Consider the following 16,851-nt stretch of genomic DNA (forward strand, 5'->3'; position numbering starts at 1 on the left):
GCTGCCTTTCAACGCACACTACACGCCACAATAAACGCGGCACATTTTCGAAGGCGATGCCACTGTTCCTCACACAGACCACCAGGTGGGTCCACTTCTCCAGCGTGGCACATTTTTCCTGACACACTTTACCACACACTAGTATGTTCTCTGACACATACCACAGCTAATCTTGTAACGGTAAGATGAAGGTAGCGGTTCAAAAAAAAAAAAGAAGCGTGCGCCAAGCACTGTGCGACTGTACAACGCTGAGCCGGCAGCGGAAGTGTTTTGCCAACCACCGCCGTTGCAAGTGCATTGGTGACATCACGCAGTGACGTAGACGCCGCGGTGTGATGTACTCCGGCAGAGGTCATTACGACCACGTTGTTTGAACCGGATTACCGAAGGTAGGGTGACCTAGAATACCAAATTCGTAGACGTGAGAAGCCTAAAGCCCCTGATGATGATGGGTGGTGACTGATGCCATACCCTTTGTAAAGGGCGGGCACATTTTTGCACCCCAGCTGATAGGTCGGATAGGTGGTTCCATCTGGCTGGGGCCACGATGAACTAGGGAAGCACAAAATTGTTATTTCAGAAACAGGGTGCATTCTATTTCTGGTGTGGATACCTTGCAGCGGTGTAATTACGAATGAGTTGCCTTTTTATATTTTTTCCCTTAACCCATATATGCCCAGTGTCCTACCTATAGGACGCTTTTTTGATGCTCTCTATATCGCTATTTCTTTAGCTGACGACTAGCGCCACCTACAGCACATCAAGCAGGCCTCATTCTCAGTGTGTGCAAGCCTAGACATTGCTTGCTTTTCACGCTGCCACGTGCCGACCGCTTTCTCCGGGCAAACGTGTGCTTTCTATGAAAGATGTCACTGGAGAGGAGAAGTGCAATGTCGGTGTGCACGTGAAATGTTTCCAGGCTTACCGCACCCGCACATAGCACCCCTAGTGAACAGTGTCCTATGTGTAAAGGACAGGCTTGAAAAACAGTGTTGCGTTTACCTGGCAGTAAATAAAGAACTTGTGCTTTCTTTTGTGGGTAGAAGTACACGTTTTGTGAAAAAAATATTTGTTTTGTCATTTTTTCTGAGTTTGGGCATATATGGTTTAAAGACACTAGGCGAAAGTAAACGTGTCTACGATTGTAGTTCCACGAAGCGTCTCAAGATATCTTAAGTGTTGAGCGCAGATTTATGAAGACGGGAAAAGATGGAGACACACAAAGGCGATAATTTTCAACAAATGATTTATTTGAAGCCGGATCACACACATTTGTACATTGAAAAAAAATCAATGCTCAAGCATGCGCAGATACAGTTGCATCGAGGAAAACTAGTTCTTTGTTTGTAAATGATCGTGACGGGGTACTAACGCAATCTCGGCTGCAATCTCGTCAAAAGGTGTTGATAGCATCGCCCGGTAACTTGGTATTCCAGCACCCCTTTGCGTATACCTGAATAGCGCATACGCTGAAAACCTCCATTTCGATTTTGCCGCAGCAGTCATTGAATCTGATCTAAATTATAGTTTATATGCAGTTATCGTCATTCAGTGGTTTGCGCAAACGTAAACGCATACGTTCATGTACGTACGTGAGCGTTTACGTTTGGGCAGCCAAAACTTTGCTGAAAAATACATTCCGAAAACACACTAAACGTAATCCGGTGTTACGGTAATGCGGTAACGTTAAAAAGCATGCGGACAAACTAAAAAACCTCTATTGACGAGGCTCTTCCGTCCGTTGCTCATGAAGCAAGCTAAGGTAGGATTTAGGCCACTGGATGGTACCGCCGCTTCCCTTTCGGGGAGGAGCGTGAAGATTCTTAATGGCGATAAGTCATACTTCAACAAAATAAATCATAACAAGACCGATGTTCACATAAAGATGGAGGCGTCAAATCATTAGACATCGTTGAAGAGAAAATGTCGCGCCAACGTTTCGACAAGACCACTTGTCTTCGTCAATACCCTGACGTCACACTCTCCTGTGGTCTGATCGAGCAACTCAAGCTGTCACGTAAGTCTAGCGCAGGGGTTCTCAAACTTTCTGGAACTATAATATCTATGGTTTACCGTCCCAAAAGCCACGATATGAGTATGAGAGACGCCGTAGTGGAGGGCTCTGGAAATTTCGACCACTTGGGGTTCTTTAACGTGCACCTAAATCTAAGCACACGGGCCTCAAACATTTTCGCCTCCATCGAAAATGTAGCCGCCGCGGCCGGGATTCGATCCCGCGACCTTCTAGTCAGCAGTCGAGCGCCATAACCACTGGGCCACCGTGGCGGGGCTCTTTCTGGAACTGTGGAACCCCAATGGCTTTTCCCGAGTGCCGCGGAACCCCCAACTTTTTCGTGAGCATGAAGGCAAGCGAAACGCAAGGGAGGGGGGGAGTTGAAGGTAGCCCCGCCCCCCCCCCCCCCGCCCACGCTGCTCCGCGAGTCGCGTAAAGCGCCCGCCAACCATACATTGCATGCTTTCAGGCACCGCGCAGCGTAAGCAATGTGTTCTCGTATTCACGCAAACAAATCGCCGGACGTGCAGATGGCTGTTTTATTTTTTCAAAAACAAAAAACCATGCCAGTCGCACAGTGAAACGGCAGTCGACCGATACACCGGTTGTAAAGCTAGGCCTAAATGCTCGTGTATCCCGCAGCCGCTACGAACCGACGCTTCCTGTGCGTATCAATGCGCTCGTTGCGCGTGTTGATTACAAAACCAACTTAGAGCAGTGGCAAATCGCCGTGTATGAAAACTGCGCCACGTGAACGCCGACGCGCCATGAGCCTCTAATGAAGCGCCGAGCTGCCCGTTAAGTCGTTTGAAGTTCGAAAGCTCACGAGCGTGAATTACTACCAGTGCCACGCGCATTTTGTCACCACGGGTCCGCAAATTGTGCAAGTTTCATGACGCGCACTAGACGACGAGTTTTAACACGAAAGTGTTTTATGCCGGGGTCCACCAAGTACATCCGTCACGGATATGACGTTGATAAAATGGACGCCAACGGGTGAGAAAGAAAAAAACCGAGAAAAAGTTACCCCCGCTGGGAATCGAACCCACGACGTTGCGGCCACGACGGCAAGCGCCCGACGTGCTACCGACTAAGCTAACTCGGGCGATGGTCGACACGGCGCGAACGCGCCTTATATCTTTCACACATTCTCTTTCGCGGCGGGCGGAGCGGGACGGTGCCGCCGTCTGTGAGATGTGAAAAGGAGTAATGCTTCACGATCGACACTTACGAGCGCTTACTCCGAGATTGCATGCGATATCGGAGGTCATGGTTAAAGCGTCTCGATGCCAGAGAGCTAGACTGGCTGCGCTGGCGTCGCCTAGGCACGCTTGACGCAGTTACGTTCTTCGCATTTGGCTTCGTGTTAGCGTGCATCGGCTCATCGGAGTACGTGCACCAACGGGATTTCTCCGCCGCCGACTGCTTCAATTGCGAGAGCACCGACTAACAAAACTGCTGCAATATGCGTCGCAGAAAGGGCGCGATTTCGACGGGGGAATGTCGTGCCTTGGTGGAGCGAGAGCAGCGCCTGCGAGACAGAGGCCAGCGGGACGCACGCGTTTGCGGCTCAGGCTACGAACCTCTACCTCCCGTGTTGCTGAAGCGCACTGTGTGTTATGTATGCATGAGCACAGGCGTCGGCTACCCATTACTAGAAAGCGCACGCCGTGCCGTTTCTCTCCTTAATTGACGACGCTTTGAAGAAGTGCATACCGGGTACCAGTGTTGATTATGAGCTTGTTGATATCATCCTTATGCGGGATTCACGATTCGCTGTGTCCAATTATTTGTTCACACCGACAGCTACCACAACGGTTTAATCACGATCATGGGCGTTAGTCGTCGCGATAGAGACATGCTGTCAACATGGGTGCGTCCACGTCAAACGGTGCTATAGCTGCCAAACACGAATAGACATTGTACAAGCTCTCATATATCACTACACAATAAGCACTACTTCTGTGAAGACACGTTTCACTTTCGTGTTATACCGATTCCTATGTCGGAGGGATCAGCCATGTTTTTTAGTGATGCTACCACGTGCGTCTCTCGTTACCCGCAGACAACCGATGTGCGGATGCGGCGTGCGACGGCTGCGTTAAATGCAAAATGCAATGCAAGTTTGCTGGTCTAAATAAATAAATTAGTTGCTGTAAGGGTAAGACGGGAGCAGGTTGCATTCCTTCTGGCCGCTCACGGCACCCTAAGATGACCTTCACGGAACCCAGTTTGAGAACCCACGGTCTAGCGTATCATTAGCTGATGCACATCACGGACAACCTTAAACGGAAGCTGAAGCACTTAAAAAAAATGACTTCGGAGCGTATAAGAATTGTTTCATCAGTACTGAATTCGAAAAGCGATGTGAGAGTTCTCAGAAGTGAACGCAAATAGCATTTTTTGGCAAAAACCAGAGGCTGTGGCCGCATGGCTTCCTGAGATGCTGAGCGAATGCGGTGACGTCATCCTCGGTATGCCGCATTATCTGGAACAGCAGCACTGCTGAAGCATGGCCTCCTCGATTAGCTCCGGCAACGGCACGTCACAAGTTAATCACGGAGGCCACGGTTGAAGATACAGAGACGCTTGTTTGCAGTGGCGTAGGAAATTTTTTTCGGGTGGGGTGGGGGGGGGCACCTCCTTGATCCGACATTGGGTCCGGGCAGATAAGTGGGTTCGAGTGTCATTTTTCCTCTGTATCCCATGGGGAAAAAATTTCGGGGGGAGGGGGGGGGATACGCCCCTGCTTGTTCAGGTTGCGCTTGGCTGCTTGTCGTTGTTCTAGATATCGTAATCCAGCTGCAGAACTTTCAGCTTCGCTATACTTACTTGTGCCTTCGTCACATAAACAGCGCTCTAGCAGTTCGGATAAGTGAGCGGCGAGAACCTACCGTCGGAGTGCAGCGCGGCTCCGCCAGAGGAACCGAAGATGACGTAGGTTTCCACGCCCAGACTTTCGGCGAGCTCGCGTGGGCGGAGCAAGACTAACTCTTCTTTCGCGCATTCTAAAGCTCCTGCTCCAACAACCGCGGAAAAAATTACATCATCGACAGTAATGTCAGTCCTGGCAAACCACAAAGTTTTATCGAATACTAAAACCTCCGCAGCTTTCCTTTAAGTGGACGACATGACAGGTTTAGTCATGCACTCCTCCTTTATGTCGTGGTAATCGCGTGTAAGCTGAGCAATACGCGTGAATTCATGTAGGGAGCAGATCCTATTTGAGGAACTACTACTGTCGTTTTACGACGTAAGGCTACTTACGCATGGCGGTGCGTATGAAGCAGGCCTAGTACCAAGTGGAGTACTGCTTGTGAAACACATGAAAAGTCCGAAGGTTCACGGTCACGTCTCTGGAATTCAGGGCGGCCAAGAAACAAGCGTGACACGTCGTCGGAGCATTCTTCTTCTTCTTCTGCTTCTCCTGCTTGAATTCGAGGAACGTGGCACGAGGTCTTTCCTAGCGATTCATAGGATTGATAATGGTGATCATACCCCGTAAAGTAACGCTACCCACATCGGTGCTTTCACCTTCCTGCCCGTTTGCAGTGTGTATGTGGCCCCAGCCTGTTTTATCTTGATTCTTGGTTTCTAACCAACACGGGATAGGAACCGTGAAACCAGCGGCTAATATAAGGTGAAAACATTGATGGACACTTCGCAAATTTAAAGTGTGTTCGGCGAAAGCCTGTGACCATTCGACTCCGCCAACGGACGTCGCCGCTGGACGTCGCCGCTGGACGCCGCCGCCGTGTTGCGCAACAGTTGCGTTGGAAGGAGCAACGCGCAACTGTTGCTATGCGCCGCTGTGCCGGCACATGGTTGCTGAGAGAGTGTGAGGGGGAGAGGCCGCAGCCGGACGGACGGACGCAAGTATGAGACATTAAAGGCCTTCGCCTTAAAATTTTGTGAATTCAGACGAAGGGTGAGGAACAAATCGGTCGCCAAGGCCCCGCGACTGCGAAGAATGGGTTGGTACACGAAAGATTAAAAAATACCGTAACAAAAATTGTAAGTATAATACACCGATGCAGTTCCCGTGTCTGGAAACACACTGAATATCGTTTCTGTGTTAGTTTTTATCACTGAGGCTATATATTGGCAGAAGAAATGCTCATGGGCAACCACGTTATCTCTCACTCTCTTTAAGTATATACAGCATGGGCGTAAATTAACTCCGCATGAAGAATTGGTCGGAACTTTTCTTATACTTAAGCAATTTCTATAAAAACAAAAAGCGTTTTGTTCCTGGATGTCAGAGAACTTCTACGCTTCGCTAAAATTGCACGTGAGCGCCACCATTATTCACTACTTTTCGTGAACTATTGGAGATGTTCGCGAAAGACCTCTGAAGATATTCCTTCAGTATACATTTACGAAAACTTTGGGAATTCGCTGCTCGAATTCATCAAGAGTTTTTTGGTGTTGTTCGATAATCTTCCCCTTTCGCCCACCCCCACAGGAACAAGTCGCATGGCGTCAGGTCACTTGCAGTCCATTTTAGGGCACCACGACGTCCCAACCAGCGGCGTCCTGGAATATGTATCCCCAGTAACGTATGTACCCGCAACATTCGTGGAGATCACATCAGTGGTACACGAATGAGATAGGCAACCTAATTTGCGAATGATTAGGAACAAAATGCCTCGCAATGTCGTCTTGCGCCCAATCAAAGTGGAGAAAGACGCAGAAGTGCGAAATGTGTTCTGTGCCCTCGGTACTTTGATTAGGCGCGAAAACGAAGTTGTGGACGACGCCAACTTGCCCAAACCCGCACCTTAGTAACAAAATGCATTTTGTTTAACTAAATTTGCAAGAGTAATAAAAAGTTATGTTAAATAGCTGTGAATAGGGAGTGCATCATATTGCACAGCCTGAAAAAAAAGCTTCTATTCACTTTGGTGTCTTTAGTAGCGCGTTCGCAATTTTTATGTGTGTGTTTTACGAATAACGTAGCGAAACACGTGCAAGCATCGAACTTCAGTGGCAGTGTGTGTGCGTGTGGCGTTTCCGCTAATTCAGCGATTAGAAATGACAGCCCGGCCCTGACTGAAAAAATTTTCAGATACGTAAAACAGCTGAGATAGAGACACCCGACAAACGAGGACGTTGTCAATTGCCTCCCAGCTGCGCACTAAATCTCCAACGCGCTCACTCCGCAACGCAAGCGCTTTCAGTTTCAGTAGGTTCCGAGGCCGCTGTACACATGGACGTCAAAGCCGCGTTTCTCGCGCTTGCAGCTTTCGCGGTCAAGTACGGCTGTGCACTGGAAGATCGCTCCGAAACCTGCAATCTCCATTACAAGCCATATTCCGTCCTGGGAAATTTCACTCATTGGGCCGTCTCTTCGGAAGCTGAGTTATGTGCAACGGTGCCAAGGTAACTAACGAGAAATTTTTCACGTGAAACTATTCGTGTGCGATGATAAAGGCACAAACCTACTTTTGATTCCTTAGTATATGCTTCAACAACGCGTAAGCGTTTACCGAAAGATATTTCTTTTTTTCGTGAGAACATTGACAAGTCGGGTTGTTTATTCTGGCAGGTTCCCAATTATTATATAGAAGCTTTGATTTGATTGCTTCGATCGGGACCTACTATATGTGATATATTATGCACATATATTACAGGTCTGATTTATGAGAATTTCGTACAGCAGCGCAGTTAACTAGTACACTGGACGGTCTGTGGATAGACCTGTGCCTTTTTTTTTTTTTTTTTGCGCCGCTCTTCGAGAGTCTTGGTATTAAGCAACAGACCGAATTCAAAGCTTTATTGCAAATTGTTTATGAAATTTTGCAATAATGATTTAATTGCCCAAACCATATGAAAAATGCCACGCCAATTTAAATACGTCCGCCGCAATGAATAAAATTGTGGCGCAAAATTGTATGTGCCTTCTCTCGCTATGCACAGTTACCCTTCTGAAAAAAAAAAGATGGCGAAACTAGCGCTAAGCACTAAGCCGCGCAAGCCTTCAAACATCGAAACCGGGCGATTCTGAAGACTCATCTGGTTGCTTCTAGGTTGCTCCTAGGCCTTAGCTAGGCGATGAGGGTTGTTTCTATGTTGCTTCTAGGTCGTTGCTAGGCTTTAGCTAAGTGAAGCTAGGTTGTTTCTCCGTTGATTCTCAGCGCAGAGAGGTTCGAGTTAAACCACAGACAGTCAGAGACACGACACAGATGTCCAAACTCCAGAGATAGAAACTCGCGCTGATACCAAGCGTTCGCACCTCTCACACAGTCACAGACACGACAAGGACGTCCATCCAGCGACAAACTCGCCCTAAAACCAAGCGTTCGCACCTCTCATACATCTACGGGCACGTCGTCGTTGGCGTACGTAGGCCTTCCATCGCCTCGGCGTCTTGTCGCAGCCGCCGTTGGCTTTCCCGCTCCCTAGTGTTGGGCTAACTCTGGGGGTAGTGGTTCTTACCCAGTTTCTGTGGTACATATATCCGTTTATGAATCGCTGATACGGCACTCGTATTACGGCAGCTTAAACAACTTCGCTGTTAAAAAACAACGAAACGTCATTCCTCGACTGATAAAGCATATCTGGAATATCATAGCCCCCTCCTCTTCTGTAGCTTCTGTCTTTTTTCTCTCTCTCTCTCTCGTCTCTCTCTGTACTCTCAAATGGATGAAGTGACGTGAATTCAGAGGAGTTCCTTCGTGTATTTATTTCGACGTCCTCTTCAGAGTTTTTACTTGTGCCACTTTCAACTGCGTCTTCGTTTACCTTCTGTGTATGGCGCTGCTGCACAGCAGCAGTATTACAGTAGTGGTGCGAAAGGAAAAGAAGCTTATTTCTGAAGCCCATAGGAGACAGCGGCGCAGCGTGGTAGGGGATGGAGAACGGGAGTTAAAGAAAGGCAAAGAGAGTAGAAAAAAAGAATGACGAGGCTAGTCCGTCGGTCGGCGGCAGGTTGGGGCGATGCAAGAGCGACAGGAGGCCGATGCTCATGGGTGGCTAGTCATAAGCATTGCTTGCACTTAAAGAATATCGGTTGGTGAAAACTAATCCGAAGTCCCTGGCTACAGCTTTTCTCGTTATCATATATTTGTTTAGCACGTAAGACCCCAGACATTATGATATCATTATAATTGTCTTTCTTGGTGGAATGCCACAACCATGGCAAATATTTTTATGCTCACTGCAATAAAATTAAACAAATGTCGCACGGCCCCTTAGGCATTCGCCTAAGACGACACGAAGGCGAAAGCCATCTAATCTTTAGTCTAAGTCGAGTGCATTGATCCTTCCCCTCCAAAAAGAAACCTTTCTGTACTTACCTGGTTTTGCAATGCCTCCGGGATCGGAGTCCGTGCAAAATTTTTGCATCTCGCATGGTTTTGCACTGCCTCAGAGATCGGCCCACGCTTGACCGATCGACGATATCAGATGATCACGTCATCATTTATCGTAACCTAGTGGCGCGATCGTATGACGTAGCGACCGCGTAATTATCACGTCACATGATGACGTCATGACGTGGCGTTATCACGGAGAAGCTCACGTGGGTTTTTGGACTGGGCTTAGTGAGACCTGGCGAGCCTCGCAATCCTCTCGCAATGTCTCGCGCAAGTCTCGCGCAGGGAAACACCGCGAGTCATTTCGCGTAAATATTGTGAAAAATCACAACAGTGGTCTGGCAGGCATGTGTGCATGTACTTAATGCATCTTCACAAACAACACAAAGAGGAAATCGCAAGGATGCAGGCGCTCATAGAGTGCTTACTGCATACACGCGGGTGTAGTGCATAGCCAGGCTAAACAAAAGTGTAAGCTCAGACAGGAAAGTTGGGCTAGTTGGTTCTAACTGCACACTTGAAACATATTCATTTGTCACAGAAACGACGTCGGATAAGACCAAACATTGCGCCTTGTCTATTTCTTGATGTCGTCTGACGTCTCTTTCTTTTTCGGTTTTCTTCTTTTGCGCGAATTAGATATGTCTGAAACCTAACGCTTCGAAATACTAGACGCGTAATTTAAGTTACCTCATATTTACGATAAGTGCCTCAAGGCACACAGATTGTGTATGATAATAAAAAAATAAATAAGAAATAGCATTGCTGATAGTGCACCGCATGCATAAACTGGATTTTTAGGGTTGGGCATTCCGATAGCAATCATATGGATATATATATATATATATATATATATATATATATATATATATATATATATATATATATATGTAAGGCGCAAAGAAAAATAAAGCGGAAGAAAAAAATTCCGAAGCACCCGACCGGGGGTTTGAACCAACGACCCCTCGCTCCCCAGCGCGCTGCGTTCGACAACTCAACCACGCGCCATTCATGAGCCGGCGAAATAACGGCGAGCTATTTATATACACCATTTACCGCTGGTGGTAGGAAAATCTCGGAGGAGATTCAGCGTGTTTTCTATCACGCAACACTCCTACATTTTCTTTCAGTTTGAAAGCTACCCTCGAGACGCGCACGACAGGGTGGCCCCTTTCTCTACCCACTCGCGATGTGGAACGAAATAAAAAGAACACCGGGCACGGCTTGCGTCAGACGCCCCCGTGTGGCAGGAGGCGCAGAGGGGTCAGTTTAAAAGAAAAAAAAAACACGGTTGATCCCTCCGTCATAGGAATCGGAATAACACGAAAGTAAAGCGAGCTCTTACAGAAGTAAGTGAATGCTTACTGTACATTGATATAAGAGAGTTTGCACAATGTATATTGATGTCTGGCAGCTAATAGCGCCGTTTAACGTGCATGCACCCACTTTGATGATTGGTGGCACATCTCCATCCCGCCGACTAACGTCCATGTTAAATGATTAAACAACCCTTGTGGTAGCTGTAGTAGTTAATGGTGAAAGCGTAATCAGAGAACGAGGTGTGATAGCCAGAAGAGCGTCGCATATTGGACGCAGAACTTGGTCGCCATCCCGCGGCATGTTAACATGTGATTGAACACCACAGCTTGACTAGAGGAAAACGCAAAGCGCGTCGTGCAGCCCCGGTTGCCCGGCCGCGATTTTCTCGGGGCGAGCGCGTGAGCATGGAACGCGGTGTTACAGCCAAGTGAGGCAGGCGCGCGTCGCAGAGCTATTTTTGGTTTGTATTAGCGTGATGCTGAGCGAGACCGACGCTTTTACGACGCTTGGGCAAAGGTCGCCACCTCGCGGTGTGTTAAGGCATTGACAAAATTGTTCTATTGAAAACGCGCCGAATGGGACGGACGCGTAACGCGTTGCTGGTGCTAGTCGCGGAGGCCACAGCAATGACGAATTACGTTACCTTACCACTTCCAGAGGTCAACACCAGCCAGCCGACCCGGGAGAGTGGTAGATATAAAAGGCGCGTTCGTAAAGCCTCCAGAGTCTGTGACCGTGGCGCAGTGGATAGCGTGCCCGGCATCTGTTGTTGCGGACCGAGCGGTCGTGGGTTCGATGCCCGTTGACGGTACCTTTTTTCTTTGTCATCTGATTATGTATATTTTTTCGACGTCATTTCCGTGACGGAAATACGTCACTGAAGTCTTGGTGGACCCCGGCATAAAACACTTTCGTGTTAAAAGAAATGTGTAAGAGCATGTGATTCTCCATTGCTGATACTTGCAGCGCCTTGCTGAAGCACAAAGACGTAACAATTGTGACAATTCTTAGTTCACGCTTGTCCTCTGTATACCTGTGCGTTCTTTTCGTGCGTCCGTCTTTGCGCTTCGGCGGCGCACTGCAAGTATCGAGCTGCTTGTCGTTCTTTGTGTGAAATTCCAATTTCTCGCTATCGCATTCATTACTTCGCCCTTGCGGCGAAACTGCGAATTTTTTGTTTTTGTCTTGACTTTTGTTTTTTCCCTCGACAATACAGCCAAAATGTACAAACAATTTGCCCATACTTTTCTAGGCTTTACTATCTCTTCGCGCGACTTTGGTTTTTGTTGTTGTTGTTGTTCTTCCGAAGATATTGTGCAAGCAGGCTTCCTTTATATTCTTGTCATTCCTCCCTGTGTGCGTCGTGTTGCTTTTCACGCTGCTTACTTCCATGGGTCCTTTATTCTCTCGATGAACGTTATGGCAGTAGCTAGAGAGCGGCGCCGGCTTTTGTGCAGGCGCATTCCCCACACTCTGTTCCACGTTTGCTAAGATTCTGATACCATAGTGAAATCTGCGTTCTTCTAACCCTTGTCCTTATTAAAAACAACCAATTTCTTTTTTTTTTAATTTTCTGAATAGTGTGGAGATCTCTGAGGGTATCTCAGTTGAATCCTTAAATATGCCGTGCAAGATGTTTTCACTGCCATCTGTGAAGTCGGCTCACATCTCCGTGAGCTCAAAATGGTTGATATTGCAACGATTATTGACTTGACAAATGGTCCAAACTTCAAGGTTGCTATCTTTGTGGAGACAGTATTTCTTTGGCGTGTTGTTTTTTTTTTCTTTACAGGAAAATACAAAGGAAGGGAGGCAATATGGCGGACGCGGCAGTGGCTACCTTGCTTTGCATGGGTGTTGTGATGCCCCATAATATGGGCATAGGAGGTGGATTTATAGCAACTCATTACTCGAGGTATGGCATGCGGCGCGAGTACTTGCATGGCTGTGCACTTCGTTACTGTACCATGTATTGGAGTCCGGAACGTCGACATCCGGAGTGCGCTGTTTGCTAGATGTACGCAGCCAATTAGCTCCGAGAACCCCACAAACAATGCGTTTCCGACACAGTTGATCGATTGCTTTTCATCCTGCGCGTAGTTCTGAAAGATTTCTCTAATATGAAGTGCCTGTATACAACCAACGCCACCTTATTGTGATTCGTATTGCGTAAATAAATAAAGCCTACCGGAGAGTCTCATCTTGCGAGAGAAGCGAAAAATTTTGTTTGTTAGAAGCTTCCAAACAGGCAACTAATATTTTTTTATATCTCGTTTGAAGAGCTGTCGAGGAAAAGTCGCATCTTTTCTTTTTTAACACGAAAGTGTTTTATGCCGGGGTCCACCAAGACTTCGGTGACGTATTTCTGTCACGGAAATGACGTTGAAAAAATATACACGATCAGATGGCAAAGAAAAAAGGTTCCGTCAACGGGCATCAAACCCACGACCGCTCGGTCCGCAACAACAGATGCCGGGCACGCTATCCACTGCGCCACGGTCACAGACTCTAGATGCTTTACAAACGCGCTTTCTCGCGGTCGGCGCGGTGGTGTTGCCCTCTGGGAGCGGTAAAGTAATCGTCATTACTGTAGGCCTCCGCGATTAGCACCTGCAACGCGTTACACGTCCCTCCCAATCGGCGCGTTTTCAATAGAAGTTCAATTTTGTCAATGCCTTAACACACCGCGTGGTGGCGACCTTAGCCGAACGTCGTAAAAGCGTCGGCCTCGCTCATAGCTCTGCGACGCGCGTCTGCCTCACTTGGCTGTAACACCGCGTTCCCCGCTCACGCGCTCGCCTCTAGAAAAATCACGGCCGGGCTACCGGGCGTGGTGTTCTAGTCCGGCCGTGGTGTTCAATCACATTTTAATATGCCGCGGGATGGCGACCAAGTTCTGCGTCCAATATGCGACGCTCTTCTGGCTATCACACCTAGTTCTCTGATTACGCTTTGACCGTTAACTACAACAGCTACGACAAGGGTTTGTTTAATCATTTAGCAGGGACGTTAGTCGTCGGGGTGGAGATGTACCACCAATCATCAAAGTGGGCACATCCACTTTAAACGGGGCTATAGCTGCCAGACATCAATATACATTGTGCAAACTCTCTTATATCAACATACAGTCAACATTCAGTTACTTCTGTAAGGGCACGCTTTACTTTCGTGTTATTCCGATCCCTATGACGGAGAGATCAACCATGTTTTTTTTCTTTCCTTATGATAACCTATTGGTGCTATACAGGATGTCGTTTTTTTAGAAAATACCGATTTTTTAATAAAAATCCTACGAAAGTAAGGCTCCTGCCGTTTCGCACACGAACTCCACGTCGCGGCGGAATTAGTTGGCCGCAGTTAAAATAACACTGTTGCGACTAATTAACAAAAACTCGTTAATTAACTTTTTATTATTGACCTATTTTTTTAGAAATCACGAAAGTTGCACGTAGTTCGAGATATTCATCATCGAATTTCAAGGTCTAAATCGAAACTGATCGCGCCCGGCGCGCACGAAGCGCAACCGTTCTGCTAAATCAGACAGAAACTACCCGTCACATATGGGAGTGACGAAGTTTGAATGACTGCGCGCCGCGTCCGTATGTTTCCGTGAAAAGCTGCAAATCGTCTCGCGTGTGCCCGTGCATCGCCTTACTTTTGCGCGTAGTGTTTGGCGCTTATCTGTTTCTTTCAAACTGTGCACAAGAAAACCGCAATATCAACCTTATCTTTGTCTGGGAAGCATAAAACTCAGGGGCGGCCACTGCGGCGCTTCTTCTTGCAGACAGGCAAAATAGTTTATAGTTTAAGAAAGAAACATATAGGTACCACCCATCGCACGCAAACATTAAGCTGTCTACTAGTGCATTTCAGAATGCTTGCCGATTTTTCTGACCTGATTTTGCTTTGGCGCGCCTTCATTCAAATTTTATCACTTCCCTGCCACGTGTCATTCCGGTGTTCCGCCGCGCTTTGTGCGCGCCGGGCGCGATCAGTTTCGGTTTCGCCCATGAAATTCTAATATGACTATATCTAACTAGTGCAACTTTTGTGATTTTTAAAAGATAGGTATGCCATCAATTGGCACGCACTACATTTTTGTAATATAAACAACTGCCCTCAAGTCAATAATTAGGAATTAATTAACGGGATTTTGTTAAGTAGTTGCGTCAATGTCATTTTAGTTGCGGGAAAATACTTCCGCCTCGACATAGAGTTTATGTGCAAAAACGAGAGGAGTCTGACTGTCATAGAATTTTTGTAAAAAATCTGTATTGTCTTAAAAAAACACCCTGTATAATTACTTTCGTTCTTAGGAAAAGCGTTGCTGCTGAATTGCGTAGTGGTTGTTTTTCTTTTAACCAACGGACTCCTGCCAGAACCCTTAAAAGCACTCCGAGGCCTACCTGTATAATAATACCCAGTCATTGCATGAACAATACGGAATAAAAGTTGATTGATTGATTGATTGATTGATTGATTGATTGATTGATTGATTGATTGATTGATTGATTGATTGATTGATTGATTGATTGATTGATTGATTGATTGATATACTAGCGTGCACACTCGCCCCAACATTTGTTTTTGGTTCAGCCGTTCTGCCCATTTAGGGTGCCTTGATGCCCGCGAGCTCCGGTGAGGAAAGTCGCGTCATCTGCTACGACGGCTGCCATTGCGCCTCCCACCGCAGCTAGCAGCCCGCGAAACGCGCTTCACAGCGCTCTTGCGGTGCACGGATACGTCCGGAAATAAGTGCACGCTAGCGAGCTTTTAAATGCGAAGCATTTCTTAGCGAACTTCTGCGACTTTGAGCGTATCTATCTATCTATCTATCTATCTATCTATCTATCTATCTATCTATCTATCTATCTATCTATCTATCTATCTATCTATCTATCTATCTATCTATCTATCTATCTATCTATCTATCTATCTATCTAGCCGCCTACGACTTTGTGCTCTCCTGGCCGTTTCGTTAATCGGATGTATACCAAAGTTGGTGTGTCATAACATGGCCTTATTACGAACATAAATGACAGGTCATATCATGAAAATCATGACACGCAAGTCATGAACAGCATGATTTAAATTCGACGGCCTTAGGCTCTTGCGGCCGTTCCGTTAATTTCATATACATCAAAATTGGTACGGCGTGACAAAAATTCATGACGAACATAATGACAGGTCCTAACATGCAAATCATGGCGCGCATGTCATGTGCAGCATGATTTACATGACATGGCCTCTGGGCTCTCGCGGCCGTTTAAATGAAGGGATATATACGAAAACTGGTATGACGAGACATTTCTGTATAACGAAAGTAACTGGCACGTGGTAACATGAAAATGATGACATGCATGTCATGTACGACATGATTTACATGCCACGCTCATGGCGCACTCGTGGTCGTTTCGCTAGATTGATATACACCACAATTGGAATTGTGCGATGTGACTGTACGAAGAACATGAATAACAGGCGGTAGCATGAAAACCATGACATCCATGACATGTATGTCATGATTTACATGCCACGCTCATGGTGCATTCGCGGCCGTTTCGCTTGCATGTTATACGCCAAAATTGGTATTGCGCGACACGACCGTATGACGAACGTAAGTGAGAGGTGGTAACATGAAAATCATGACATGCAAGTCATGTACGACCTGGTTTACATGCCACACTCATGGTGCGCTAGCGGCCGTTTCAGTAGATTGATATACACCAAAATTGGTATTGCGCGACGCGACTGCATGACGAACGTAATTGAGAGGTGGTAACATGGCAATCATGACATGCAGGTCGTGTACGACATGATTTGCAAGCCACACTCATGATACATTCGCGGCCGTTTTCCTAGCTTGATATATACCAAAATTGGTATTGCGCGATGCGACTGCATGACGAACATGAATAACAGGTGGTAACATGAAAACCGTGACATGATGTCATGTATGTCATGTTTTACATGCCGCGCTCATGGTGCATTCGCGGCCGTTTCGCTAGCTTGATATAAACCAAAATTGGTATTGCTCGAAGCGACTGTATGACGAACGTAAATGAAAGGTGCTAACATGAAAATAATGACATGCATGTCATGTACGACATGATTTACATGCCATGCTCTTGGCGCACTCGTGGCCGTTTCGCTAGGTTGACATGCACCAAAATTGGTATTGCGCGATGTGACTGTATGAAG

The 16,851-nt window shown here is 46.9% G+C and overlaps 1 protein-coding gene across 1 annotated transcript in view; it reads left to right on the top strand.

Moving 5' to 3' along the window:
* Nucleotides 1-56: 56 nt before the first annotated feature.
* The window catches only part of LOC119391262 (scoloptoxin SSD14-like), a 50,125-nt gene continuing 33,330 nt past the window's right edge, over nt 57-16,851 (top strand). The window contains exons 1-2 of the mRNA XM_049415216.1: nt 57-85; nt 12,443-12,565. Of these exons, the coding sequence (XP_049271173.1) occupies nt 57-85; nt 12,443-12,565 (152 nt within the window). The remainder of the gene's footprint in view (nt 86-12,442; nt 12,566-16,851) is intronic.

The sequence above is a fragment of the Rhipicephalus sanguineus genome, chromosome 4, assembly GCF_013339695.2.
Source record: "Rhipicephalus sanguineus isolate Rsan-2018 chromosome 4, BIME_Rsan_1.4, whole genome shotgun sequence".
NCBI lineage: Eukaryota > Metazoa > Arthropoda > Arachnida > Ixodida > Ixodidae > Rhipicephalus > Rhipicephalus sanguineus.